Below are 27,800 nucleotides of genomic sequence, written 5' to 3'. Positions count from 1 at the left end.
AGGTATGGCATGGAAAAAAGGAACACTTGTGTGTGCAAGTGTGACATTAAGGGAGTAGCAGAACAAAAAAAACCACCCCCAAAAGCAACTAGACAAGTGAAAATACTTATGGATTTCCACAAATATGTAAATCAGTGCTTCAAGATGTTAAAGGCAGGATGTATCAACTGGCTCAGAAACAGATCTGAAACTAGACAGCAATGTAATGCAGGAAACAATTACTACTGACAACAAAAAAACCCAAAGCAGGTATCTTTATTATTTTTTAAAAATATTTAATCCTAACATCTATTTTCTGCAATAAATTCTCCCAACTTTGAGGGTAAAATGCCAGGCTCTGCAAATCAGTATTACTGAAGAGTAAAACAGTGCTGAAGAACCTTGGGAGGTCTGCTGAAAGCTACACTGTGACATGTCAAATTACTATATAATTAGTCACCTTAATAGTGTCTCTTACTTCCTGTCTTAGCAGTGCTTCTTAAGTACTATCAGGGTCAATTACAGCAGTAAGTTGAGTCTTCAGCTGAATTTCAAAATGAAAATCACTCTATTTATTCTTCTTTCTGTAAGTAGAGGCTAACTCAAAACACATTTCCACATAACCTGCATGAACATAATATTCAATCTTTATTCAAACCTACAACACATCCTCAAATTTCAGCTAGTGCACCAAAATGCCACCTCTTTTTGCTATGTAAATAGGAGTCTGTATTCTTAATTAGAATAAATACTAGTAACAAAATGCATAGAAAATATACATGCTGGCTAATCACTTCTACACCTTTTAGACTTGACAAATACATTGATAGCTGTGTTGTCATACATATATTCCTTAACATGAACAGAAAATATAAGCCAAGAAACAAAACTGCTTTCCAGAAACAAGTTTATAACTTGAATCATAAATACATCAAAAGTGTACCTGGTTTGAGTAAACAACTACTGGTTTTGGCTGGGATAGAGTTAAATTTCTTCACAGCAATTTGTACATTGCTGTTTTTGGTTTGTGATGAAAAGGGTTGATAACAAATGGATGTTTTAGTTACTGCTGAGGAGCACTTCCACAGAGTCAAGGTCTTTTCTGCTTCTCACACTGCCCCACCAGTGAGTCAGTGAGTAGACTGGGGTGTGCTCAAAAAGTTGGGAGGGGTCACAGCCAGGACAGCTGACCCCAACCAAAGGTATACTTCATACTATAGGACCACATGCTCAGCAATAAAAGCTGGAGAGGAAGGTTGCCAGGGCTGCTCTTTCTCAGGAACTAGCTGGGCATTGGTCAGCTGTGGGTGAGAAAGGGGGCAGGGGGGGTTGTCTACCATCACTTATTTTTCTTGGGTTTTGGTTTATGTTTTTTAATTTACTTTTTTTTTCCTTTATCTCAAACCATGAGTTTTCTTACGTTTACCCTACCAGTTCTCCCTCCCCAACCCACAGAAGGGGGAGTAAGAGGCTGCTTGGACTGTAGCTGCCTACTGGGATTAAACCACAACAACTGTTTTTGGCAGCCAACATGGAGCTCAAAGGGTTTGAGTTAACAACAGACTTGACCAGAGCATGTTAGAGGGAGCAGGAGGATGCATCAGAAGCCTGTTCTGCAGCAGAGCAGCCACAAGAAGAGAAGGGGGAAGAGTCAGAAATAATAATCAAGTTTTTGCATTTTTACACTTACGATTCTCTTCCTCATCCCACTGGGGTAGAGTGAGCAAGCAGCTGTGTGGGCCTTACCTGCCTGCCAGGGTAAACCACAACATCAACTTTCATTTTCACACTGAAATTGACTGTAAGTAGGGTTTTAACCTACAAATTGGTATTTTTCAAGAGGCTGGACAAGTATCAGTTGTTTTGATAACACAACATTGAAAAATTTAATTGAATAGGAGTGCAACTTACATCACAGATAAGCAAGTGAGAGTCACATTATTCCTGCAATTGGAAAATTCACATAGGAATGCTTTGGTGTAATACTCTCTCTGAAAGCACACAGAGAATCAGGGTGGAGAGAAAGAAGTCATGTTGCACCATACAAATTCAGTGTGCAGAGAAAAAGAACCATTTGAATACAATATCTAACAGGAATAAAAATTAAAGTACTTGCAAACTAATGACAGCATACTCCACATCAAGTTTCCCCTTAACTTGGAACTACATCAACTATGTAGTCTAAATATAAGGCCTGTGCACGTGTCTATCATTATAGTATAAAAATATAAAATTAATATTGAGACTGAATAATAAAATTGATAGTAGATGAGGTAGCAAAACTAAGAAAACAAGACTCTTAGAAAATTGCAGAAGTTTTGATATATTATCTCCTCTGTTCTCCTAAATGAATGTGCTGGTTTGGTTTGGCTGGATTCTTGGTAGTGGGGGCAGGGCCCCAGGTGTGGATCCTGTAAGAAGCTGAGAAGCTCCCCCTGCTCCAAAACCAAGCCAAGGAGCCATCAGAAGGGACAATACATGTGCCTCAGCGATTAACATATGAAAGAACTGAGATAACACCTGAGCAGGGCTGGCAGTTAGAAAGAAGAGCTGAGCTGGACAGGTGAAAGGCAGTGCTGGGGTGAAGATCCAGGTGGCTGGTGAGGAAGAAGGGGAAGAAGGTGCCCTAGCAGAAGTTTCCCTGCAACCCATAGGGCTGTTCCCCTGCATTCATGGAGGAACGTGGTGGAACGTTCCCTGGGGATTCCCGGAAAGGTGAACTCAGCCAGTGGAGTTGGATTTTGTGCCAGTGGACTCTGATTACACAGCTGTGGAAGACCCCAGCACCAGGGCAGTTTGTTCCTGTAGCAGCCTGTGACTCTGTGGGAAGCCCAGGCTGGAGCAGCTCCGGACCTCGTGGGAAGGACCATGAAGGGGAGGTTCATGGAGGACTCTGTCCCATGGGAGGGACCACGTGGGGAAGCAGGGGAGGACTGTAAGGAATCCTTCTTCCTGAGGAGGAAGGAGCAGCAGGAACCACCAGCTTGCTAAACCCCATCCCCTGTCCCCCTGTGCCGCTGGGGGGAAGGAGGGAGAGAAACCGGGAACAAAGGGATTTGGGCCCGGGAAGAAGGGAGGGGTGGGGTAACATGCAAGCCCTGCTCTGTGTGTTGTCTGTGTCCTGTGTGTGTTTGATTACTGTGAAATTAAATTATTTTTCCCCAAGTTGAGCCTGTTTTGCCCAGGACCTTCATTGGTGAAGAACACTCCTTGTCCTTTGTCTCGACCCATGAGCTTTGTCCTCATCCCAGAGTGTGTGTGTGTGCGGGGGAATTGAGTGAGCAGCTATGGGGCTGTTCCTTTGTTGCCACAGTGGGCCCAAACCTCGACAATGAACTTATTTATAGCTATTGAAAAGCCATATCTGACAATCATAGATGCATCAGACAGAAGGGAATTCATAGGTCTGAACCTCTGCAGAGCTAAACAATGTTTGATGATCTGGAATAAAATCTTTCCTGTGGAGAAAGGAAACCATCCGGTCTTCTGAATGATTTGTATAAAAGAGTGTACTTCTTGGATACAGAGTCAGTTTTCCTCAACTGATGCCTGGAACACATCAGCTGTGAAGTGCCTCCAAACAATCCATCACCTGACTAGACTTACAAGATGTGTTTGTTTGGTTCCTCATGCAAGGAAAGACACGGATTACTGAATGTGGGCTTCAGGAATACAAAGTCAGCTTTGTGATAGATCTTGGAGATGAAGACTAGTTGAATGCAATTGAAAATACAAATTCTCTTTCTCCCCGCCCCCCCTCTGGAAAGTGGGCAGTTCTAAAGAAACTGACAGTAGCAACTCCACCCTTAAAAAGAGGAAAGCACTATATAATGTATTGTTAGGTGTTTCTGTGCCATACCTACATGCCCTAAGGACTCTTCCAATCACTCTTCCACAGTATCTCATTCTTTTTATTTCTCTAATGGAGCTGCATCCTGGCCTAATTTCAAAGTCTGTTTTTGTAACTGCCTAGCTGCTTTTTGACACTTTTGAAAGAGAAGTGTACATTCTGAAAAACTATTTATGTCAGAGAAATACTGTTCTTAATTGTACTTGCCAGATTAAAATATCCTTTTCATTGCAGCAGTGGAGATAAAGTGGACATCAGACAGAAAAATTTCCTCACTGCAAAGGAAGGTGCCTACAGCTTGCACAGGTAAGTTTAAAACTACTACTTCTTTGTTTCACTAGACAGAATTTGGGCATTGGTGCAAAAATGATCATTAGACTTCTAAACAACTGAATTCAACAATTACTTTGTGATTCAACAATTATGTTGTAATAAAATAATTTAATACGTTTTGGTTCAATAATCCACATGGGGCTTAGTGTACACTAAAATGATAGTTTAAAAAGTTTGTTTCACTTTTAAGTTGACAAACACGGCCTACAGCATAATTTTTTAAAATGACTTTTACAACTTTTTGCTACCTAATCAGCTTGCTGTCTGGACTTCTTATCACAGCTACACTGAATCTTCTTGGTATCTGAATTAATTTGCTTACAGCTGTTTCAAAAAAATTATCAGTCTGTGACTCTGAGATGTTAATTTTTTCTATGTGGTTTTATTTGGAACAAAAGCCAACTATGATACACTTCACTGAAACAGTATCCATATAACAAGAAAATCTCTCTTTACTACTAGTCAGTAAGCTGAAATGCCCGTTTTCATATGCAGTTATTGTACAGAGCTTTGATTTCTTATTTGAAGTCTGGAAATAGAGAAAAGAGTGAAAAGTGAACTTGGAAAAACAGTATTGCAGTTTTTAACAATCAATTTGTATGAATTGCTTATGAAGATATACATGTAAAATTAGACCTCTGAACAAAATAACATTAGATACAGGTATCAGCACAAAATAAATGCATCTAACCAGATTATTACATTGTGCAAAGCTTAATTTAAATTTAAATGGAGGTACAGGATATTCCTCTGCATTTCTGAAATTAAAGTAGTACTTTGCAATTACTATGTTTATTTAAAACTTAAAATAGTCTAGAATGGTTCCTAAAGTAGGTTACAGATGTTAGAGAAGATTAAGAAATAAACCAAGACCACACAAGTTGTCAGACCCTAGCTTGAGCCTTCTGTTTTCCTCATTTATTTTATTACATTCTATGCATGTAAAATCTTTGGGGTTTAACATAAGTCAACTTTTCTTCACATAATCCCAGTGGAAGAGGACACCCAAACAGTAACCTTATGCAAACTCAAGATGATAACCTCAGAGGACAAACAGCAGTTAATAACACTGAAAACAGGGGAGAAAAAGGAACAGTTAAAATAAGAGCAAAAATTAAAACAGATGTTAGGTGCATGGTACAGAAGAATAATTATTTTAATTCGGTTGCAGCTCTGACCATTCATTCAAGAAATATTGGCATAAATGAGAAATTCAACATGTCTTCAGCCATCAATCGCCACTACTGTAGCTCTACCAGTCATCTACTCTTTCCTATGTCCTGCTGGAAGTTTTGGAAATATTCTTGCCGTCTGGATATTATCAAGGCAAGCACCCACAAAAAGAACACAATACATTTACCTGGTCAACCTTGTCATTGCAAATTTACTCGTATGCAGCACTATGCCTTTTATGGCTGTTTATTTTGCAAGAGGGTACCAATGGACTTATGACTCTCTAACATGTAAAATAGCACATCACCTCGGGAATCTCATTATGCACGTTAGTATGTATGTTACGATTACAATTTTATGTTCAATTGCTTTAAGTCAGTATGCAACACTGAAGAAAAACAATGATACACAATTCTCTGAAGCAGCTAATGAAAACTTTTACAGATGTGTACTTGAAAAGTTTCGTCAGCCAAAATTTGCTAAATATTTGTGCATCTTTATATGGCTTATTGTGCTGTGCATAACAATAACAGCTATAGCGTATGGTGCCCAGGAGAGGGCTACGCAAGGAACTTACAAATGCTACAGCACCAAGGTAGAAGCTGGTGAATTTGCTGCAATGATTTCAGCTTCTCTTGCCACATCATGGTTTTTTGTATCATTTATGATGGTTTTGCTGTCATACTATTCCCTTACCAGACATTTGAGTAAAATACAAAAAAATACCTGTATTGGAGGAAAACATTTAATTTATGGAACAGTGAAAAGAAACATTCTTGTAATCCAGGTGATATTAACTGTCTGCTTTCTTCCATATCATATTTTTAGGCCAGTTTTTTATATTCTGCTTAAAAATAAAGACTGCCCAAGATTAAACTATCTAGTAGAAATTAAAAATTTCCTTATTTGTCTCGCGGCTGCTAAGAGTAGTTTAGATCCAGTTATAACCCTTCTGCTAGATAAAACTTTTAAGAAAAGTCTGTATGGCCTGTTTAAAAAATCTACACCAGAACATCACAAACGTAAAGCTGATATTTTCACTGATGAGACTCCCGAAATGTAAAGAAATATTGAAAGATGTAGAATAAGTAACAATAAACTAATTTAAACTACTTACAACCAGACTTTGATATGAAATGGTAAATATTTAAACAAAATGAGAAAGTTACTTGTATTTTTTTTTCAAATGATCTTGCTTGCTCCATCAACATTAGCCATAATAAATATGATGTATATATCTAAAGGAATCCAAGCAATTGATACACTGAACTATGTAATAACCTTTATCGATGCAATGCAAAAGACATTATATGTTTGACCTATAGACAGTGTTGTCTACCAAAATAATCAAGGAAGAAGGCAGAAGCTAAGCAGAAGTTGAGGACCCAGTTCTCCTTTATCATCAATAAATGAACCCTGGGTTTTGGACACGTTTCCTTTATGAAAAAAGGTTAAACAGAGCACAGATGGTTTCTCTGAAATGGCTGAACCACATATCCAAGGCTTAAGGAAGCAGGCACAGGGAACTATAAAACACATTGAAGATTAACATGTATTTTTGGTTCAGGAGTATTTGGGTAGAAGGTTGATTCTTTTTTGTTTTAATGGGCAATGCATCATGAGATGTTAAAACTCTTCAGTGCATAAAGGAAAGTTATGGATGACATCTTATTCTGAAGTTACTTAAAAATACCATTATTTAGTTTAGCTATGTCCATCACGGAAGGCACCTCCTTCACAGCTGGAGGTTTTGTCGTTGGGTGGTTGGTTTGGTTTTGGTTTTTTGATGTGTAGAAGTTAGAATATCATAAATAACTGCAGTAGAGATTTCAATTCTCTTCAGTAATTTATGTAGAAGACACTTAAGATTGCACAAATGCCTCTTCCTTTGTATAAACTTCCTGCAACTGAGATCAAAGATGACGTCTCCTTTAAATTCTTGAATTGCATCAGAGTTATTCTTGCTTTAAATAATGGAAAAGCTTCCACGCAGTACAGGCAATTTGAGAAACTACAAACTGAGTAATAACATTTGACAGAATACTTCATGGTGGAAAAATCCCCCAAAATAGAAAGGCATGAAGGAGAGACAGAGAAATATTTCAGTTCACGCACTAAACGCTGCTTAGACAAACTGGTACCAACTCAGAAGTTAGCAAGTGACTTGTGAATCGTATAATAAAAAGTCTACTTTCTGGTTAACTAGTTGAAATTTGCTGCATGGGTGGCGAGCTCATCGATCAGAAAATACATGATTCCTGACAGGCCAGGCAAACGACTGGAGTATATAAACTTCCTGATCAGAAAGCATGTAGATGTTGAGCTCAGTAGCCCAGCCAGCGTAAACATTCTTCTCAGCAAAAATTTCTCTGAACACCCAGGAGCCAGCTAACAGTACACTAGGAAAAGGGCAGGACAGATAGGAAACACAGGTACGGGAATGGACATAAACGGGGGGAAAAAAGGACTGCCTGACAAAAAATTGCTGAAAGCTTTATTCTTGGAGCCTCTTCACTTCTGCATTGAATGAAGAAATCTCCTTCAGAGCACTCATACATACTGAGATAAATTTATAATAAACATTTTGGATGTCTATGTTTAGCCAACAAGTTTACCCTGACTCCAGTTGCACACCAATCATTTTACTGATCACAGAAACATATAGTAACACTCAAGCCATATGGAAAAAGCAGAACAAAGTTGGAGATTTTGGACTGCACTAAGGATAAAATCCCAGCAACTAAAGCTTTTGATGGAATTGAATTACTTGTGTCAGTTATATTAAAATATATTTTTATAACAAGATAAAATACTACATAAGCATCACAATATAGGCTAACTGAAGACTGTAAAACCTCTTGATGTTTTACTGACAAAAAATACATGTTGAAGTTCTTACAAAAATGAACAGGTGAAAAAAATCTGCTTCTGTCCTGCTTCATAACTTATACCATGCTTAAGCAGTCTGTTTCTTTAGCTGAACCACATTCTACTTTCAGTAACTAGCACAGAAGTCTTCTACCAAGATCAATGTTAGTCTGTTGTTTTACTAACAGGTAACTCAGTGAAACTGTCAAGACAAGATAAATCAACTTTTTCCATAGACTAAGAATGTAACAACTCAAAATACTGAACTCCGACCAAATGCGACTGAAAGACACTTCATTCTCATAGGGACTGCAAATTTTCCTGTGCATCAGATAATGATCAAAGATTTTGTGGTTCAAAACAACATTCACAAAAAGCTTAAGAGGGGGAAAAATGTAGAATGACTATACAAACCTTACAGATTTGTATTAATTCACTTTCATCCATTCAGATAATTTGGAAATCAGTCATTTAGTCTACTTAATTTCAAAACAATGTCTACAGTGACATCTAGAGCTGGGATATTGCAGTTCGCTTAATATGTTCTACACCCAAATGCTACAGTTACATTTCTGCATTGCTTTTGCCAAAATAAATCCCTGTGTGTTGGTTTACACTACTTTGGACTCATACATTAAAAATTCTTAGTCACACAGGCAACCGAACAGGTTTATTTCTAAGGATGGTATTTAATAAAACAGTGCTTTTAAAGTTTTCAGAGACTAGGTAAACTGCAAAATAAATTCCTATTTTAGACTCAGTAAAATGGCCTCCCTCATAGGCCCTTGAAGCTGAAATCTGCTTTAGTTCAAGAACATGGTCCAGCAAAAAGAGGTGCAGCTTTCAGCAAGACACAACAACATTAAGATAACATTAATTCTGAAACTCTTGTGTGGTGCCAAAACCGAACAACTAAAAGAATCTAGAACCTTCAAAGCAGAACAAGATAAGACATTCTATAATCAATTAAGAGGCCATCTTTAGAATTTGCTGTAACAATTTACTTTTAAAATACAAAACTTTAAATAAGAGTTTATTACATGGAATAATCTTCTTGATTTTATAAGGGAAGGAACATAAGATTGGGAAAGGTCTGCAATGCCTGCATAAACAAGACCAAATGACTCCTTAAATGAAAATCACCAGTTCAGTGTCTGCACCCTCTTCCCTCACAGGTCACCTGCAGGAGTCTGAGAGAATGTGAGCTGTTTTTCAACATCCTCTATGCACTAAACTCCAAGATTCACTTCTTAAACTGCACCATCAGAGCTTACTAGAATTTTCATTAATTTCTACAGTTCTTGACTCACTTTGGATAAAAGCAAACTTTTAGAGAAGTGGGAATAACTATCTTAACACAATGACATAGACAATATATATTTTCAAAAGAGAGTGAAACCCACTGAGCTTAAAACTCCTAAAGGCTTATATTACCATTCTTTGGGATAGACTAGTTCTACAAGTATCCATAGGAGCAGTACAAAATTAACCAGATCAAAAAGAGTATGTATGTACATACACTGCTCTTAAGCACAGTATTTCTTCCCCCAGTCTTGTTTGTATTATAGATGTTTAGGACTTCTTGCAAAAAGTAGATAACACTAACAATATTGTAGCATGTAAACATGTACATCTCTCTGAAATCTTAGTTTGGATGAAGAGTTTCATTATGCTGTCAAAATGATGCCATTAATCTAACAATTCCATTTTAATTTATGCAATTAACTTATATACAGAATTTCCTAATAAGAAAAAAAAAGCAAGCAGATTTCATATGAATATGCAAAACCTAGAAATTAAACTAACTTTCAAAGTAAGCTGCAACCAAATGCATATGTAATCTGTGAATAAAGATCTCCTGTATGTTCTATACTGATGGAATTAGATGGGCTTTATGCTTATATTACTCAGTAAGAGTAAACACACTAGGCAAATATAGTTTCCTATTTTACAGCTTCCACCTTCTTCTAAATTACAGAAATAAAAATTTAGTAGTTTGTATTATTGTGGTGAAGAAAAAAAAAAGAATTAAGAACCCTTACCTTCACATCCCTGTGAATTATATTATTATCATGACAGTAACGTAGAGCTTCCAATATCTGTCTCATGTAATGACTGAAAAAAAAAAGATATCATATATGACAAACCCACAGGAAAAATTACTATACACATATAACAAATGAAGTTTTAGAATTTTAACTATATAAAGCTAACCAACCAACTTAACCTTAAATATACAGAGTTCAGTAGAATGGAGTTTGTGTTTATCATAATGAATAATAAAATCTAAAGTTTTTGTATTATTCTGATTGAAGCCAAGGAAAATTAGAAAAGAAAAATCTGCATTTTCCATTTTGTTAACGTTTCAAATGTTCAATAATTCTGCATCATATGTCAAACAGTTGCCCAGGGAAGCTGTGGAATCTGCATCCTTCAAGGTTTTCTAGAACCCACTGGACCAAGACTTGAGCAACATGATCCAAATGTAATGTTGACCCTGCCTTGAGCAGGAGGTTGAAATAGAGACCTCCTGATGTCTCTTCCAACCTGGCTTCTGTGATGCTTTTAAAAAAATCTACCTCAAGAAAAGCAAACAAAGAACCTCCTGGTCTTTAAGCTCAATTATCATGCCACTAGGACATTGGGTTTTGTTGTCTTTCTGCAATTATATAGACTCTTTGACCTTAGTTTACCTCATAAGTGAAAAGGTGACCATAAATAAAGTGACATACAAAACAGAAAAAAGGAAAGAGGAAAGAGGGCAGGGAGAAGGGAAGGAAAAGGTTACTCCACCTAGTATGACCAATAAAACTCACACCTGTCAGGCAAATCACCTAATGCCATTGTATCAGAGAGCCATAAAAGCCAAAACATTAAGTATTGGATGTGAAATACTATTTTACTCAATAATCCCATACGACTTCTAAATGAAAAAATGCTCCAAAGTTCTACCTTTTAAAAAATGGTGATTAATATAATAAACACTCAGACTATGAAAAAAGGATTATTTACAGTAGTCCAACTTTTAGTTACCAGATTGTACAACAGTATATTCCATTACTTTCCATTTATCATGTTATCATATTAACTAAAATTATAACACATACCTGGCTACAGCCTCGCTGTACACAAATCCAGCATCTGCTCTCTTCACAATTTCAAAACACAGATCTGCTCCATCCATGCTGCAGGTAAAAAGAGGGAAAAATGTTTAAGTTACATTAAAAAGCTCCAAAAATCTATTTACTCCACTTACTCTTAGATAAAATACCCTGGACACATGTACAATGCATTACTAAAACATTTGATAGGTAATCTAATAGACTATGGCTTGCTACAGGTTAACCATTTCATGCCACTCAGGTCATACAACTGTTCTCTCAGAACATAAAGCAAAACATTTCTTCTATTGCTTAAACTGCTCACTGAAAAACGTGTGCAAGACAGCAGAAAGTCAATGCCCTGTATAAGAAGACTCTGCAAATTAGCAACCAAATGTATTCCTAAAAGTGCAACTCTGTAACAAAGACTGTAGTTATACAGAACTCTTACTCAAACTGAATTTTAAATGAAGACTTTAAAAATACTCTAGAAATGTAGTAGTCTTTTCAGTTAGCATTCTCATGAGGATAACTATGGCATCAAGAAGAAATTTTACACCTCTTAGCCCCACAGAAGGCACCTGAAAACAGTGACAGTACACATGCTGTATCACCAGTTGATATTTTTTTCCTTTTCTCCCTAATTGCCTGTCGTCTTTCTGGCAACCTAACTTCCCACAATGAGTAGTATAATGCTTTTAGATGCATGTATATTAACAGTCCTTAGGCTAAAATTAGACTACCATTTCTCTAAAACCAAAGCAGTTGGGTGTGGCATAACTGCCCTCCCTTTTCTTCTGTAAGTAACTTAAGGCAGACTTATATGTAAAAATCTTCACTGCTTGATGTGGCAAGGAGAGAGTAACAAGAGTTATCAGAAACAAGAAAAATCACATATTGTATGTAATTCATGCTTCACAAGGCACTAGCAAAAACATCAGTTGTAACATGTAATTTTCAGCCTTCACACCTTTTTCCTTTGCACCAAAGACAGAATAGGGAAAAGAAAAGCAGAATTTGTGAGGTATCTAGAAAGCCAGCATCAGGGCTATTTGTTAAGCTATCCAGACAATCACTTTTGTTGCACACCTGCAGCACAAAACTTCTGCTTGGGGAGTTTCAAGCAATGTGCAGAAGCTTTAGTTCCCAAATAAAACTAAAAGGTATGTATTCCCAAGCAAAATACACTGATAGCTATGAGAGACTGATGGCCAAAAGAAATGCATGGCCATTTAAGCAGGTGGAAAAAAAATTCCTGGCCAGCACTTGGTACCATCTTCAGATTTAATAAGCCCCACAAACTGGAAACCCATAATGCCAAAGCATGACTGCTCATCACTGCATCAATAGCTGTAGGTTTTTTTCCCAGTAGTTTTACTGTCTTGCTCAATTTCATATAGCTAGTCTGCATGCATATCTTAAGATCACTCAGTCAGTTGAATATACTGTGCTGCACTATACCTACTACTGCATAGAATCAATGAGGTTCAATGAGAAAAACAGAAATCTGGATTTAGCTAGCTCACTGGAAAAACCCCCTCATGTTAATCTCCCTTTCACTGCTTCCTTCCAACAATTTATTTCAACTAGGTGTGAAACAAAACTGAAACCTGAGCAACACCAAGCACTGCAGAACATAAAAAGTATATGATTAACAACCAAAAATTAAGTGGCATTCTCAGGAAGCAGCAAAACCCTTTAGAAGACCAATTTGACTCTGACTTGCTATAAACGACAGATGAATAAAGATACAGAGACACTCAAGACTTCTAGCAGTATCAACACCTGCTGAGACACGGAGCCAAGAGTGTCATTCCTTCACATTAACTTTTCTATTAAACAGTGTGTTTATAGTCAGAATGGTGTTTAACATGTATTTCTACCTCCCACTTACACATACCAGCATCTTTAATTTAAATTTTGTAACAGTAAGTGGCAGTTTGAAAAAAAAAAAAAATTTCAATTAGCTTAAATTATTATGATATTAAAAAATGCTACAGACTGTAAGCAGTAATGTTTAAGTTTTATTCCACTAAGATTAACTCTGTTAATCTCAAAAAGCAAAACTATGCTGAAGCTGTATTTTAATCTCTGACTTCAACTGACTACTTTTTTCAAGGCCAAACCCTATTTTAAAAGTAGGTTTTTCTTCATATATAAAAAGGGCTTGTATCACCCCAATGATGTTGAATTTTACCTAGCTGAGGTTGTAAAAGCAAGAGTCACCCTCAATTATAAGAAAAACCAGAAAATTCAGTGCACTAACAGACTGACAACTCAGTAATATCAAAAGCACTTAAAAGATGATTTTGCAGAAACTGAAAGGCTTATGCGATGTAAGCGTATTAAAGCTTTAAGATACCAATGAAATGGAATTCAGGAAGTCTCCAAGGACTATCAGCATTAGGCATGTGAAAATAATAAAAAAGAAACAGGATAAATTAAAATCCACTAAAATAAACACACAGTTATATATATATATATATATGCATACACATGTTGAAAATGTGAGTGGAAGATGCAAAAAAAAGGTAAAATTACAGCACACTCATAGTCTGAGAGAATCCTGTGATTCCAGTAGAGGGCACTCATGGAAGTTACATAAACTGACTGGGACAGTTTGTGGTATTTACACTGAAAGTAACAGCTAAACCAACTCTGAACACGTAGTTAAATTCTCGGATTCTAACTTTGAGATTTTTGTAAGTGTATTGTAAGCTCTTCAATTGAATTTGGAAGTTTTTTATTTTGTTGGATGTTCTGAAACTGGCCCAAACATTAAACGTAGAAGCACCTGAAACATTTCTCTCAGTAATCTCAGCAACCTGTTTTGGTGTGAAAAATAAAGATTTTAGTTTCTTTTACTTAACATTTAAGACTTATTTTTATCCTAGATAATGCATTATGCAAGTATGAAAAAAAAAAGTACAGTAAAGACATAAAATATGAAGACTACAGGTGAGACTGCATTTAAAAATAAAACCATAATATGATCAAGTAAGATAATGAAAAAAAGTCTTCACTCCATAAACTAAGAAGCTGTGCTATTTCTCAGTATTGTTACAAAGCTGAATAATAAGACAACATTCTTTTTTTCCCCTTCTTTTTTTTTTCTTAACACTTTGACAAAGCTTCATGATTGAATGTACCAGCTGTCATTTAAATGATCATCAGCTTACGCTTAACATAAACCTAAGTAACTGCAACCATTTTAAAGTACTCCTTTTATGAATCTGAGACTTTAAAACTAAAATATTTTATATGTTGGCTAGCTTAAACAGCAAAGTTATATGTATGTATGTATCTATATATCCAGATCAGTTATTCGAACGTCCCAAGGGATAAATCTCTCTTAGAATGCACTAAAAGCAAAACCACCTTTGTATAGTGGTGAGACAGTATTCTGCAAATCACCATATATTAAGGTATCTGCAATTCACTCACTACTTACGTATCCCAGCTCTTTAGCATGAAAGTTAAGTACTCAGTCCACATACTTTGATTATACTGAGGATAAACTGCATATAATGTACTCTACAATGTGGTTTTCAGACACTTCAAATGGAATGTTTGCTTTGTTTTAGAAATATTTCCAAGTAGCTGACCCTTCTCAAAGGAATAGAATATAAAATAAAAAATGATAGTTATATACCAAACAGAAAACAGCATTCTATGTAAAACCAGTGTGCCCCCCATCCCATGCATAAACTACCAAGCAAACATTATGTGACAGGGACAGCGCTGCCCAGAATAGCACATTATTGAGCAAATACAAAAGAAACTGGATGGCACCCCGTTTCATAAATGTTTTTTTTAAGCAGGAGAGTTTTGCATATAATTTTGTTCATTCCAAGGCACAGACTTAAAAAAAAAAGATTGCTTTCATCTGTTTTGACACTGTAAAATATATCTGTTTGATGTACTTCCATTGATGACATGTTTGTATTAGGTAAAAGGTCACAGTTAACTTGTGACTAATGATGGATCACTCCATATAGAGCTGTCAGCAAATTAACACCATGGAATGGAAAAGAAAATGATAACTGTATGATAAAAACTACAGCTGGTCCTGTCTCAGATACAAGGTCTCTCTAGTCTCCAAGGAATCTCTTCCATCAGTGGAACAAATCCATTACCACACAAGCACCTTAGCAGCTCTGTGGTGTGTGTGATGTATCACTTAGCACAGGCATACAGACTCTCATTTATAATGTAGTAACATCTAAATACTTTAAAAATAACTATTTTGCTTTAGAATACTACTTTTTGGGACAGGATCTACTTCTTACTCTACACATGCACTTCATCTATTATGGACAACTGCCTCTATGCAGTTTATTAAAACCAGTACCTGATGGCTAATGGCAGCCTACTGGTAAGATGACCTGACGGCCTCATTCTGAAGAGTATTTGAATTTGTGCATAAATGCTTCTCTGAATTATGACTTAGTTTTTAAAAATGTTTATATTACATAAGTTTTCAGAATTGGGCACAGATTGTATTTTTTCCTGAGTAGTTTAATTTCTTGTTGTCAGATATATGGTGCACTTTTTTATTAAACTTGTAGTTTTTCGTAACAAAAGATTTGGCAAGATATTCAAGGCTATGTTAGCAGCTGCTCCATGTAGCTCACAGCTTTTGAAGCAGTAGTGGACCTAGGTGTCATTCATGGGCAACTGATAGCACAAAGTTTTAGGTTTGGTTATTCTGTACATTTCATGTGCTGGACCTGAATTAACTTTCATGTAAAGCATCTCCCAGTCCTCAGCCCATCGTGAGCTGGGCTTATCCGTCCTCTGCAGATCTGTGTTGTCTTCCCCTTTTCTGTAATTTCAGAATAACTAAACCCTAGTAAAATATATTTTATTACTGTAGACAGAACTTAGTTGCAAAGAAATTGTTTGTTATAATACCATAATGAACAGAAACTACTACAAGGGAAAATAAGTTGCCTTAAATACATAGATGCTTTTCTACTAACTATAAGCTTCTTATATGGTCACTATTGTATAGTATGTCACTAACCAAACCAAACTCAGACAAAGCAGTCTTACTCCAGAGCAAACATCAGTCCTCTGTTGAATCACTTTACCAAAGCATCCCCTCCAGCACAACACAATTCGTCCACAACTCTTCCATTCCCTGCCCCACTTTGAGCACAGGTGTTCCTACTATCACATTTTCTATCATTGTTTGTTACAAAAGAATGATGGCTTTTTTTGTACCAATAATTTAGCCTCATCTTTCCTTCTTTCATGTGGCAAAAACTCAGGTACAGTATTTGTGTAGTAATCCTAATTGTTCAGACTTGCTTTTTATGTATACAAACATAAATGATAACAGGCTTGTCATTAAAAAATAATTACTGCTTTTGTCTCATGTTTCTGAGCTACTGGCATGGCAAAAATAGAAGCAAAACTTTTATTCCATTTCAAATCTTGTTAATTACCACAGTATGTCTCCCCAAGGTGTACATAATTATTTCATAATAGGATTTTAAATTAAAGTCCCTTGGTCCACGCTTTGGGATTTACAAAATAAAAACCAAAGTCATTATTGAATCAAAACTTACAGAAAGAAAAGCATAAAACAGTTATTTCACACATTCATAAATTTACAAACTCACCTAAAAAAAAAAAGAGCAGATTTTCTTTTTTCTGCTACCGCCTAATTTTTTCTCTACCTCAATGGTAAAAGTAACAGGTGAAAATTATTTTAAAGTGCATATCTCAAGTCAAATTCTTGGATCCATTGGACATAGCAGTTCAACCTAACCTTGTCCCAACAGAAGCAAGCCAAATTAATCAGAAAACATCATGTAGAAAGATCAGAAAAATTAAAGCAGTATGAACACAGATGCCCAAACACACTAGAAATGCATATATGGGGAACAGAAAAAGAACAGTTCGTAGGTACAGAGTAGAGAAGGAAGATGTTGACTATCAGCAGATTTTTAACTCATTCTCATGTACCCTATCAGGGACACAGCATCCATCAATGAACAGCATGTCTGCCCTTAGAGGCCATGCTGAAAAGAATCTGCCTTGATGTCAGCCACTGAGCCATTGTGACAACTTATTTTATTTGTGACAACCTGTCATTGCCAGAAATAAAGATTTTCATAGCACTCAAGACTTCTGAGCTACAAAACATGCAGACATGCTTTTAGGATTTTATTCAGCAAATGACAACAAAGAAAGTTAAAAAGAGAAACTTACAACTCAAAGACCATATAAAGCATTCCATCTGAGCTGTATGTCTCTAACAGTTCAACAATATGAGGATGCTTCAGCATGTGACAAATACTGGCTTCCCTCTTGAGATCTGTGGAAGAAAAGAAGGTAGTATATTAGCTATATTATCAAGCTGTTGAATGAAAAAAAATATTGAAAACAATTAGAACACAATGCTTGGAAATGTACACATCTGAAATTTCTAAAAATTGTTTAATCTTTATAAAGAACACTGACAAGATGATATTTAACCTCCTTCAGAACTTAAGTGTTAAGATAAAAAACTCGTAAATCTCAAAATATAAACACACAAAACTTAATAGGCTTTCTTGATTTGACCAATTAATAAAAGATTTCCTTGGTCATAATCTGAAGAACTGTAAGGTAATAAGTTCCTTTGATGCACATATGCAGATTATATCAAGCTTTTCATCCTAAATATCCAACACCACTGTGGAATGATCTCGAAAAAGAGAAGACAAGCTCTTTCACCACACAACAGAGTTATTAAAACCTGGAGGTCTCTAGTCTGATCCCTCTGGTCAAAGCAGGTTGGTCAGGACTGTTTCCAGTGGGTTTTGAATACCTACAAGAATGGAAACTCTGCAACCTGTCCAGGAAACCCATACTGGTATCTGATCACCCTCATACATAAATAAGATTTTTCTTGCACTTTACTTCTTTGATAGTGATTTTTAAAAGAAATTACAATACATGAAATGACACTGGCATAAATGTTAACCAGCATACATTAGCTTGCATGTCTGTTCTAGAGATGAGGGAGAAAAGCAGAAAGAGCTGTGAATAAAGAAAGACCAAGAATCACTCTCAAAGCTTGAGATTTTGTTTTTAAGCAAACAACACTCTTACCTTTTCTGAGGACAAATAAACCCTTCTACTAGTATAGAACTACCAAGATCCAAACTGCACCAAATAATTTTCTTTCTTATTTGTTGAAACTACTTGATATTTTTGTGATTTAATAATCCTTAAACTTCTTTTTTCTTTTAAATTACCACTAGTATTCTAGAAAAATAGGAAAATCCTGAATGAATAGCCTTGATGATAATTTGAGAAGAGAGGAAAATATCAGTCCATATTCTGAAGTAGACATTTTACTTTTCTATTCTCTTTCCATACAACTGTTTGAGTATGACTTACATATGTATTTATGGGAAAATATAAACACAGTTTGTAGGTTTGGGAATGCTTACCATATTGTTGTGCTACTCTAGAAAGAAATTTAAAATGCATTATTTTCATATGTGCGCTACCTATCACATTCTTAACATAAATCAGTAACATTCAAAAATACAAGCAGCGAGATGAATATCCTTCCTTACATGTGAAGCATTTAACAGGTTACTCGAGCTTTATACTAAACTTTTGAACTTTTAGCCATCTACAAATTCAGGAGAAATGCTTAGAATTTTGAAATGACTGAATTTTTAACCAAGAAAAAATTTCAGATTCACAAACTAGTGTTTTCTCACTAGAACTTTCATTCTAAACTTGCATTATGTGTTTCCTCCCTCCCATCCTCGCAAATATAGGCTAAAACCAATATGAGTAGAACAAGCCCTTAGAATCCATTATATAATGTCATCTTGGGAAGTGCAAACAGAGCAGCAAAAATGAAGCAAGTAATAGTCATCCACTGATGCAGAAGAAATTTAGATAAAGAAATTCATGTAAAATTTCTCCTTTATACAGAGATGAAATTCTATCAAGTAAGAAAACAGCAGTATTGAAAATAATATTGCAAATACTTGCATTATGAGTTTTTACACCATCTTCATGCTGAGGAACTACTAAAACCATATTGTAATGTTCCCTTCCATCACACGTAGTCATTGACTTGACACTAAATAATTACTGCCTCTCCTTGTCTTTCACTGAAGTACAGTCTTTCCTAAATAGGATCACAGGTAAGCAGACTGATAGATACATAAGAGAATAGAAAATTATGTGATTCTGTGAATGACCATGTTCTCCAGAAAATACAGTAGTTTTGTCTCTTACTGCATACTGACTTCAGTGCTAGCGCACCGCACCATGGTCTCTACTATCTGATTTAGATGGAAAGCAAACTGAAAATCTAACAGGAAATTACAGAAAGTTGTGCTTTATTTACAGATAAAAACTGTGTTCAAAATAGTTTATGTCGGTGACTTACTTCATTAACTTCTTGTGGGCTTTATTTATGTCTTGAAGGGAAGAATCACTGCGAGGAAGAAAATATACACTGCCATTGACCTCATTTGTTTGCATGATATACTGCATGAGTGAAACAATGGCTTGCAGACTGAGCATCAGCAGCAGAGGAAGGAGAAATACACAGCAAAAAAAAAAAATCTCCAAACTGGAAGTTAATAGAAGTCACAGAATAAGGTTTTGTATGACTAAGGGGTTTTAGGGCTAAAAGCAGAACTAAGTCCTATTTTAAAAACAACAGTAGACTTATTAAGGAAGAAGAAGCAAACTAGGTATCAAAACAGATGAGTACATACCACATTGATTCAACAAAGCCACCAGGCAAAACAGATAGAAAAAATTCTTAACTCCATTTGGACTAGGACCCAAATGTCAAAAAATGTCACGTTTAAGACCAGTAAAAATGAAAGGGAAGGGAAAAGGCAGAGGTGGCACAAATATTTCATTGTTTTCACTTTAAAAAATGACATAATTGTCTACTCAATCCTTTATCAAATGCTTGTACCAGACTGAGTTAAGTTTAATCTCCATATGTTCCTCAAGAGGCAACTAAAATTCCAAGTGTCTGCAGACACTTTTCCAGTTCTTAATACAACAAGGAGATGTCTGGCTGCAAGCACGTGACTGAAGATTTCCTAAGAAAAAATCCCATTATTATCTTGTGAGCCTACCTGTAACTTAAAATTCTGCATATAACATCGTATGAACTATTTGCTACCTCCTGTTTAGTTTTCTAAACCTTTGCTGAGTATTTTAGCCACATCATACACATCCCATATCAAAATAAGCCTTTCATATTCAGAACACCTAAAAGAGCTACAGGACAACTCTAGAATCTGTCAGAGGACTGAGTCAGCTTTAAGCAGGAAGAGGTGACATGCATAATTTACTAATGATTATGTGTCTTACATGCAGAACAGTCTCCTTCACTAGTAAATAAATTTAGCTAAAAGAACATACCCTAAGGCAAGAAAAGGTCCTAGAATCTAAAACAGTCATCTTTTAATTGCTGGACTATTTTTATTTGAATCCTTTATGAACACTTCATCTATTCATATCTCTTCTTGGTTGAAGAACTGACTTTCTGCTCCATTCTTAAAGCTTCCTCTGTCAGCACATCTTTCAAAATTAAACATTAATGATAACAGTTATAATAAATAGAACAACCAAGTTTAAAAGCACAACATTTAGAAGTTTCTCTGCAAACTGAATGAAAGGTACTGTTTCACAACCAGAAACAGGGAGAAAGATGTGGTGTTTCATTTAACTTGCTTGGCACACAGTCTGATACTTTATGTCATAATTTGAAAAGCATCTAAAAGCCATAATTTTACACTACCACTACCAATAAACATTCCAGAATTTCAGTCTGTTTACAAAACTTTGAAATATTTTTTTTAGCAACTAGACTCACATTCAAGTTTCCATTTTATATCATGGCTAATTATTAAGTGAGAGTCACTGAAGTTGTTAAAATGGCATGAAAGTTCAGACTTGTGTAACAAATAGAAAAGTTCTAAGATGGAAAAGCGAATTCCCAGCAATAATCACCACACAGAGAAAATGCAGCTAGTGTTTGGATAGCAACACTGAAAATGAATTGATGGAAGCACTTAAAGGTAACTGCTCTAAAAAAAAAATCAGAAAGAAGGATATGTTGGTCTTTAATAAAAAGTATAAAACATGAGCAACACTTGCAATTTCCACAGGAGCTGGCTACCTAATATCCTACGCAATACCGACAATTCTGGCAAACACCTAATTTGCTTTCAAAATCTGATACTCAAGGTTTTAAAACATCTCAAACATACTAATGTACTTTGAAAGTATGCTCATGGTGTCCAACAGCATGGAGAATTAGAAGGTCTCTGGCAGCCTGGATTATGGCACCATTTTAACTTCTTAAAAGTGACACTCACGGACTGTAGCAGTCACATCTTTTTTGGGGAAGGATGGCATCAGGTTTTTTAGCAAGACAGAAGACATATGTAATTTTTAAACATACATCAGTCTGATTTTTCAGGTTTAGTCCTTTAAAGGATTCGCTCTCCAGCCACAGCCTGAGTATGATGGTATTCTGAAAGGAAGCACCTTTAGCAACAGTAAATTTCTTGCTTAAAATGCTTCTATATATTTTGTACAGATAATATGATTATTTATAATTTAAATACATGTGGTAGTACTAGGTTTGAAAAGGAAAACAAAACACTTTTTTTCATTTGGTTGTGTCATTCTCACCTACCATCCTATGGTGTGCATCATGAAGATGCTGCTGGTCCACTCCAATTGGAATTCTTCCAGATACAAGCAAAGTGAATGATGTGCTTCTGAAATGTGTCTGATGCACACCAGTCTTGAACAGGCCACAAGGTCAGACTAGTTCTAGTTCAAAATAACCACCTAAAGCATGTATAAGGCACACACTGAGTCCTCAGCACCAACTGTTTCACTCTACAAACACATTGTTTTTTGTCTTGTAGATTGCCTTTGGCTAACTGAGAAATTTGCACCCAGGCTCTTATTCACTCTGCTGTCAGCAGGACAGGGAGTAGAAAATACAGTGTACAGCAACAAATAGCTCATGGGTTGAGATAAGGATGGGGAGATTGTTACCAGTTACTATTGTGGGCAAAATAGCCTTACTTGACAAAGTTAACTTACTTTATTGCCAGTTAGAATAAATACTTACTTACTGATTTGGGTAGAGGTATTCAAAAATATAAATGTGAAATGAACAAATTTTCTTTCCCTGACCCAGGCTCAGCCTCACTCCAGACTCCTCCACCCTCCAACTCCTAGCAGCGCAGTGATTCAACTCCGCTGCTCCAGCATGGGTCCCGCACAGGCTGCAGGGGATATCCACTCTGCCATGGTGAACCTCCTCCTTCCCTGATCTTGGCATTCCCCCTCTTTTTATTCTACACTTCTTACACCTTGCTCCAGCATTTCCTACACTTCCTTAAAATACAATTTCACAGAAGCACCACACACATGGCCAATAGGTTCAGCTTTGGTCTGCTGGAGCCGTTTGGAACCAGCTGTGTCCAGCACAGGGCAGACCCAAGCCTCTTCCCATAGAAGCAACCCCTGCACCACCACACCCCCTCCCGTTTACCAAAAACTTGCCACTTATATTTAATACAGGTCTGCTCCGTTTTCTAATAGCCAAGACTGCACTAGACACCATGCTTCAAGGTGCACTGAAGGAGTTGACTGCCTCCAAGCTGAGCACATGGCTATAGATCTCTACCTCAAGACAGCATGTAAGAAGTATGCAACATAGCCTGCACAACACCAAACTCTAATTTAACTGATCATACTGTGCCTGAGGTCATGCTTTCAAGACCAGGTGAACTTTTCAGGGCAATACTAGCTTTAAAATTTTCCCTATCCCCTCTCCGCTCACTTGCTCCTCTGTGAAAATTACTTTTAGGCTTTATTATTCTAATAATATAGCAAGGATATAATACAAGGTCTCAGCATGCCAAACTACTGCAACAGGAATGGGCAGCTGGAGGTGGGAACATCATATACTGATGTTGGCAATGAAAGTCCTGTACTACAGAACCCCAGTGATGTTTCTGCCCCAAGGGTTTCTTTTTATTTTTTTCTTCCACAAGAGAGTATTCCTCTTTCTCTTAATTAAAAACGTACTGCTTGCCTTTCTGAGATATGTGACAGGCTCATTGTACACATACATTTGACCAGTTAATGACTCCTTGCCTCAGAAGTAGTAAAAGCTTTCCTGCCTCCCCTCCCACACTCTTTGCAGTGGCTAAAGCTCTGTGGTAGCTGGCTGTTTCTCCCTCCATCCCACACACATTCTTACCCTCCGTTCTGCTGTGCAGCAGCCTGGAGCTTGTCACACCACACACCAAACCATTTCACTGTGAACTCAGTAAAACAACATCAATTTTTTTTCCCCACTGTCTCAGTGTCATGCAGTCTTAGTGTGTGAAATGGCTCAGTGAGCAATCTCAAGTCCTCAAGCCACTTAAAACAAAGGAAGGAGAAAGCAAATAAGACTATAAAAGCCAGCATGTGGAGCTGCTCAGGAGGCTGCAAAACACAAGTACAAGCAAACCCACACACCCTTCCCTGCAAAGTGTCTTCATCATCACCAAATTTTGTGTTGTATAATCAATCTCTACCTTAACAAATATGCTTAAATTGTATACCGAAAAAGAAACAAGTACATACAGCTTGTGACTGGCCCAAAGTTGGTTTGCATGGTTGTGTCCATGAAAGCAAAGCCTTCCTCCTTTTACTCATTTCCTCATTTTTAATGGCATACAAATAGGCAATGCTTCAAAAATAAGATGGCGTATTTTGGATAATGTAACAACTTGAAACAATAAAAATGTTTAAAGATGTCTGAACAAATATTAACAGCTGCCTAATGCAGATAATTAAAACCAAGTAATTAAATTTAATTTAGTTAAATGATAACTCTTAGCAACTTTTTACAAAGCGCCCCCCACAATTAAAAAAAAAAAAAATCAAATCTAATCTTACTCAATCAGGAACGAAGATTGGATAAGCCCATACCTCTCATCTAAGATTTTCTACATTCTATGACTTCTTGATTTGTATTGAACAGCAGGTTCAGTGAGGTACGGGAATAGAGGAAGACTGATTCTGCCAAGTGCTGGGTCTTGCACTTGAATCACAATAACCCCATACAACACTACAGGCTAGGGGAAGAGTGGCTGGAAAACTGTCCAATGGAAAAGGACTTGGGGTGGTGGTCAATCACTGGCTGAATATGAGCCAGCAGTGTGCCCAGGTGGCCAAGAAGGCCAGTGGCATCCTGGCCTGTATCAGAAACAGTGTGGCCAGCAGGAGTAGGGAAGTGATTGTCCCCCTGTGTTCAGCACTGGTGAGGCTGCACCTCAAGTACTGTCTGCAGTTCTGGGCCTCCTGCTACAAGAAGGACATTGAGGCGCTGGAGCAAGACCAGAGAAGGGCAATGAAGCTGGTGAAGGGTCTGGAGCACAAGTATTATGTGGACCATGTGAGGGAACTGGGGTTGTTTAGTCTTGAGAAAAGAAGCCTGAGGGGCTCTCTACAACTACCTGAAAGGAGGTTGTAGCAATGGGGAGGTCAGTCTCTTCTCCCTAGTAACAAGCGATAGGACAAGAGTAAATGGCCTCAAGTTGCACCAGGGGAGGTTGAGATTGAATATTAGAAGAAACTGATTTGAAAATATTATCAAACACTGGAACAGTGCTGCCCAGGGAGGTGGTTTCTCATCACCATCCTTGGAGGCGTTTAAAAGACATGTAGATGTGGTGCCCAGGGACATGGTTTAGCAGTGTACTTCATAGTTAGGTTACAGTTGGACTTGATCTTAAAGGTCTTATCTGACCAGAACAATTCTGTGATTCTGTGAAGAAAAAGGACAACATAGAAGAGTGAAACCAAAACTTCCTGATTTTTTTTTAAGGGGTAATATGTATTTCAAAACATTGTTGTTAAATCCCCCTGCTGCAAAGTAGCAGTTTCAAAAGTGTTTTACAAACTGAAGTAGGAACACGATAATCAGTAGTAGTGTTATGAACTCCATAAATGAATTTTGAAAGGTATAAGGAGGGTTCTCTCTGTCACAAGCTTGGACTTCCAAACAGAAATGGTGTTGCTGCTGAAGACATTTTGGAATGTCTTCTGTAAAATCTGAAACCCTTTCCTTCTCTCTTTACATTGTTCTCAATGGAAATTGAAAACAGTCATTGACTCTCAAGCTGTGATCAATCAAACTAGGAAAATGGGTTCACTACTAATAACCATATTATATTAAATATTATATTAAATCCATGTTCCCACCTGTTATGCAGCACTGCATAACAGTCTGAAACCCAACACCTTCCCAGTTACCATAGACCACAGGTTGTTATGGTGGGAATTGGAAGCGTATGTGCAGCAGCTGATCTGTCAGAATATGGTGTGAAACTTCTTTTAAAAAATGAAACAAAAAATAGAAAAACAAGGTGTGTATTTGGTAAAGGAATACTACATGCTGGCTGGAGCACTGATGCGACAAAATGCTCAACTGTAAGGTTACAGTGGTTGTCTTTATTGAAATTACTGAAGCGTCATAATTTAATAAAGTTACAGAGAATGTTTGTTCTTGCAGTGAAAATTAACAGATACACACTTAAAACCAGCAGCCCCATTAAAAGCAGCAATTGTTCCCTCTTCTGTCAACTCATGCTTCCCTCCTCCACCATCTCTCCCCTTCATGCTAGAGCAACTGCTTGTGCAACTGCACACTAAACAGAGTCAAGGAACCGATCTGATTGAAACCAGTATTTTTTTCCTTTCCCCTTAGAGCTATTTTTCAGCCAGACTAGTTCTGGGTATCTGCACAAACACTTATGAGCACAATAGTGTTGACAGAACAGCAATAGAAACAAATGGCCAGATTACAGCAGCATTGCTCATCTCCACAGCAGAGCTGGCTGACAATGTTTGACAACGTTTCAAATCACAGCTGTCTATGACATTTTGTCCTCCCAAAGACTAAAGAAGTCAGAAACCTAAGAAACCCTCTCTGTAATTTCGTATGTGTACTCACCTCAAGTCAATATGCATACCTACAGATCTCTCACTAGGTGGCAACACAGCTCCGACTTTCATCTGGTAGGTAGTCAGCAACTGAACACAAAAGGTGGCTACATTTATTCAGCCGCAGAGAGCTTTACGTTTGGCCAGCTTTATACCATCGACGTGATTAATGATGATTACATTCCAGACCTAAGCATAAAAAAACCAGCATACCACCCTAAAATAATTAAGGTACACCCAAGGCTAAGCACCCTTTCATTCAGATTCTGCAGGAGACCTTTCTCTCCTCTATGCTTAACGAGCCATTCGTAAGTGATGACTCTACACCAGTAATCTACTGTACTGCACACATCGATAATTGTATTACACAACTAAAATATATTTAAACAGAGCTTGCTCATGTAAGCCAGAGTTCTTTGCTTAAACCACAGAACTATAAACGACCAGTGTGTTTACTGCTTTGAAGTCCAGCAAAAAGCTTTGGAATGCTAGAACCTCTAAGTAGTTCAGTTTAAATGACTGGAACCTCTCCTTTGTAAAGGTTAGTAACACAGGGTGGGGATTTTGTTTTGGTTTTTGTTTGTTTCTGGGGATTTTTTTTTGCTGCAGGAGTGGGTGTGTGTGCATGTATGTGTGTATTTATGTTTTCTCTTCAGCCTTTGGCCAGGGCAATACAGGTAATGTCTATCTCAGAATGTGCTGAGAGCATAATTATCAATGTTAAATTCAGAATGGCAGAAAATTTTTACACCAAACTCTGACATTTCTTTAGTATCTTGGCCAAAATTAACTTAGGTTAACTAAAGATTAGATTTTGCAGTCCTTTAAATGAGTTTTTAGGACTCACGTACTAAAATGTAACGACACTACATGAAGTAAGAAAGTGCCCTTGATGGCAACAGAACATTATCAAAAAAAGAATGTTAGTTGATCCTGAAAAAGTAAAAGTTATTTCTATTGCTGTTTTTTCTAATATCTGCAGTTTTCTTTTTGTTTGAAATGTCTTTTCTTCTGTGGCTTAGCCTTTACCCGAACATAATGACAGGGAAATTAATTTCTGATATTAACAAAGTATCTCAATTTTACAAGAAAAAGTCTGGAATTTGAAAGACATGAGGAAATTTATTCATAAGAGATTCAGCTAGTCCAGTCTAGAGAAACTGTCCTTGACTCCTGTTCTAGGAAGAGCTAAATAACCCATTACACCACTGCTGTTAAACACTAACAGGCAGCAAGAGTGCCCACAGGCACTTAAAAGACCAAACTGCATAAGATGCTTCTCATACACACAAAAATCACTTGTTTGTTTGTTTGCTTTGATTAAAGTTTCTTTGGTCTTTTATTGCCAGGCTCCTCATAGCCCATATGAAACCAGTTGCTCACTAATGCTAAAAGGGAAATAAGTCTATTTTGCCCATATCAAGTCTACACAACCCAGGCACAAAGCATCTAAAATACCTATCTACTCTGATGACATTAATTTG

General features: G+C 36.9%; 2 protein-coding genes across 7 annotated transcripts in view; one reads left to right on the top strand and one right to left on the bottom strand.

The window, feature by feature from the left end:
* Positions 1-27,800, bottom strand: part of CASK (calcium/calmodulin dependent serine protein kinase) — a 189,161-nt gene that overhangs the window by 93,353 nt on the left and 68,008 nt on the right. For all 6 annotated transcript variants that reach the window (XM_051609086.1, XM_051609085.1, XM_051609088.1 and 3 more), the window contains exons 3-5: positions 17,524-17,629; positions 11,311-11,388; positions 10,246-10,318 (exon numbers count right to left, since the gene is read on the bottom strand). In XM_051609086.1, coding sequence (XP_051465046.1) covers positions 10,246-10,318; positions 11,311-11,388; positions 17,524-17,629 — 257 coding nt within the window. The remainder of the gene's footprint in view (positions 1-10,245; positions 10,319-11,310; positions 11,389-17,523; positions 17,630-27,800) is intronic.
* On the top strand, positions 5,238-6,398 carry GPR82 (G protein-coupled receptor 82). Its single transcript, XM_051609094.1, has one exon. The coding sequence runs from the start codon at positions 5,367-5,369 to the stop codon at positions 6,396-6,398; it is 1,032 nt and encodes a 343-aa protein (XP_051465054.1). The 5' UTR covers positions 5,238-5,366.

The sequence above is a fragment of the Apus apus genome, chromosome 1 (assembly GCF_020740795.1).
Source record: "Apus apus isolate bApuApu2 chromosome 1, bApuApu2.pri.cur, whole genome shotgun sequence".
Lineage (NCBI taxonomy): Eukaryota > Metazoa > Chordata > Aves > Apodiformes > Apodidae > Apus > Apus apus.
This window is presented reverse-complemented; position numbering and strand designations above follow the sequence as displayed.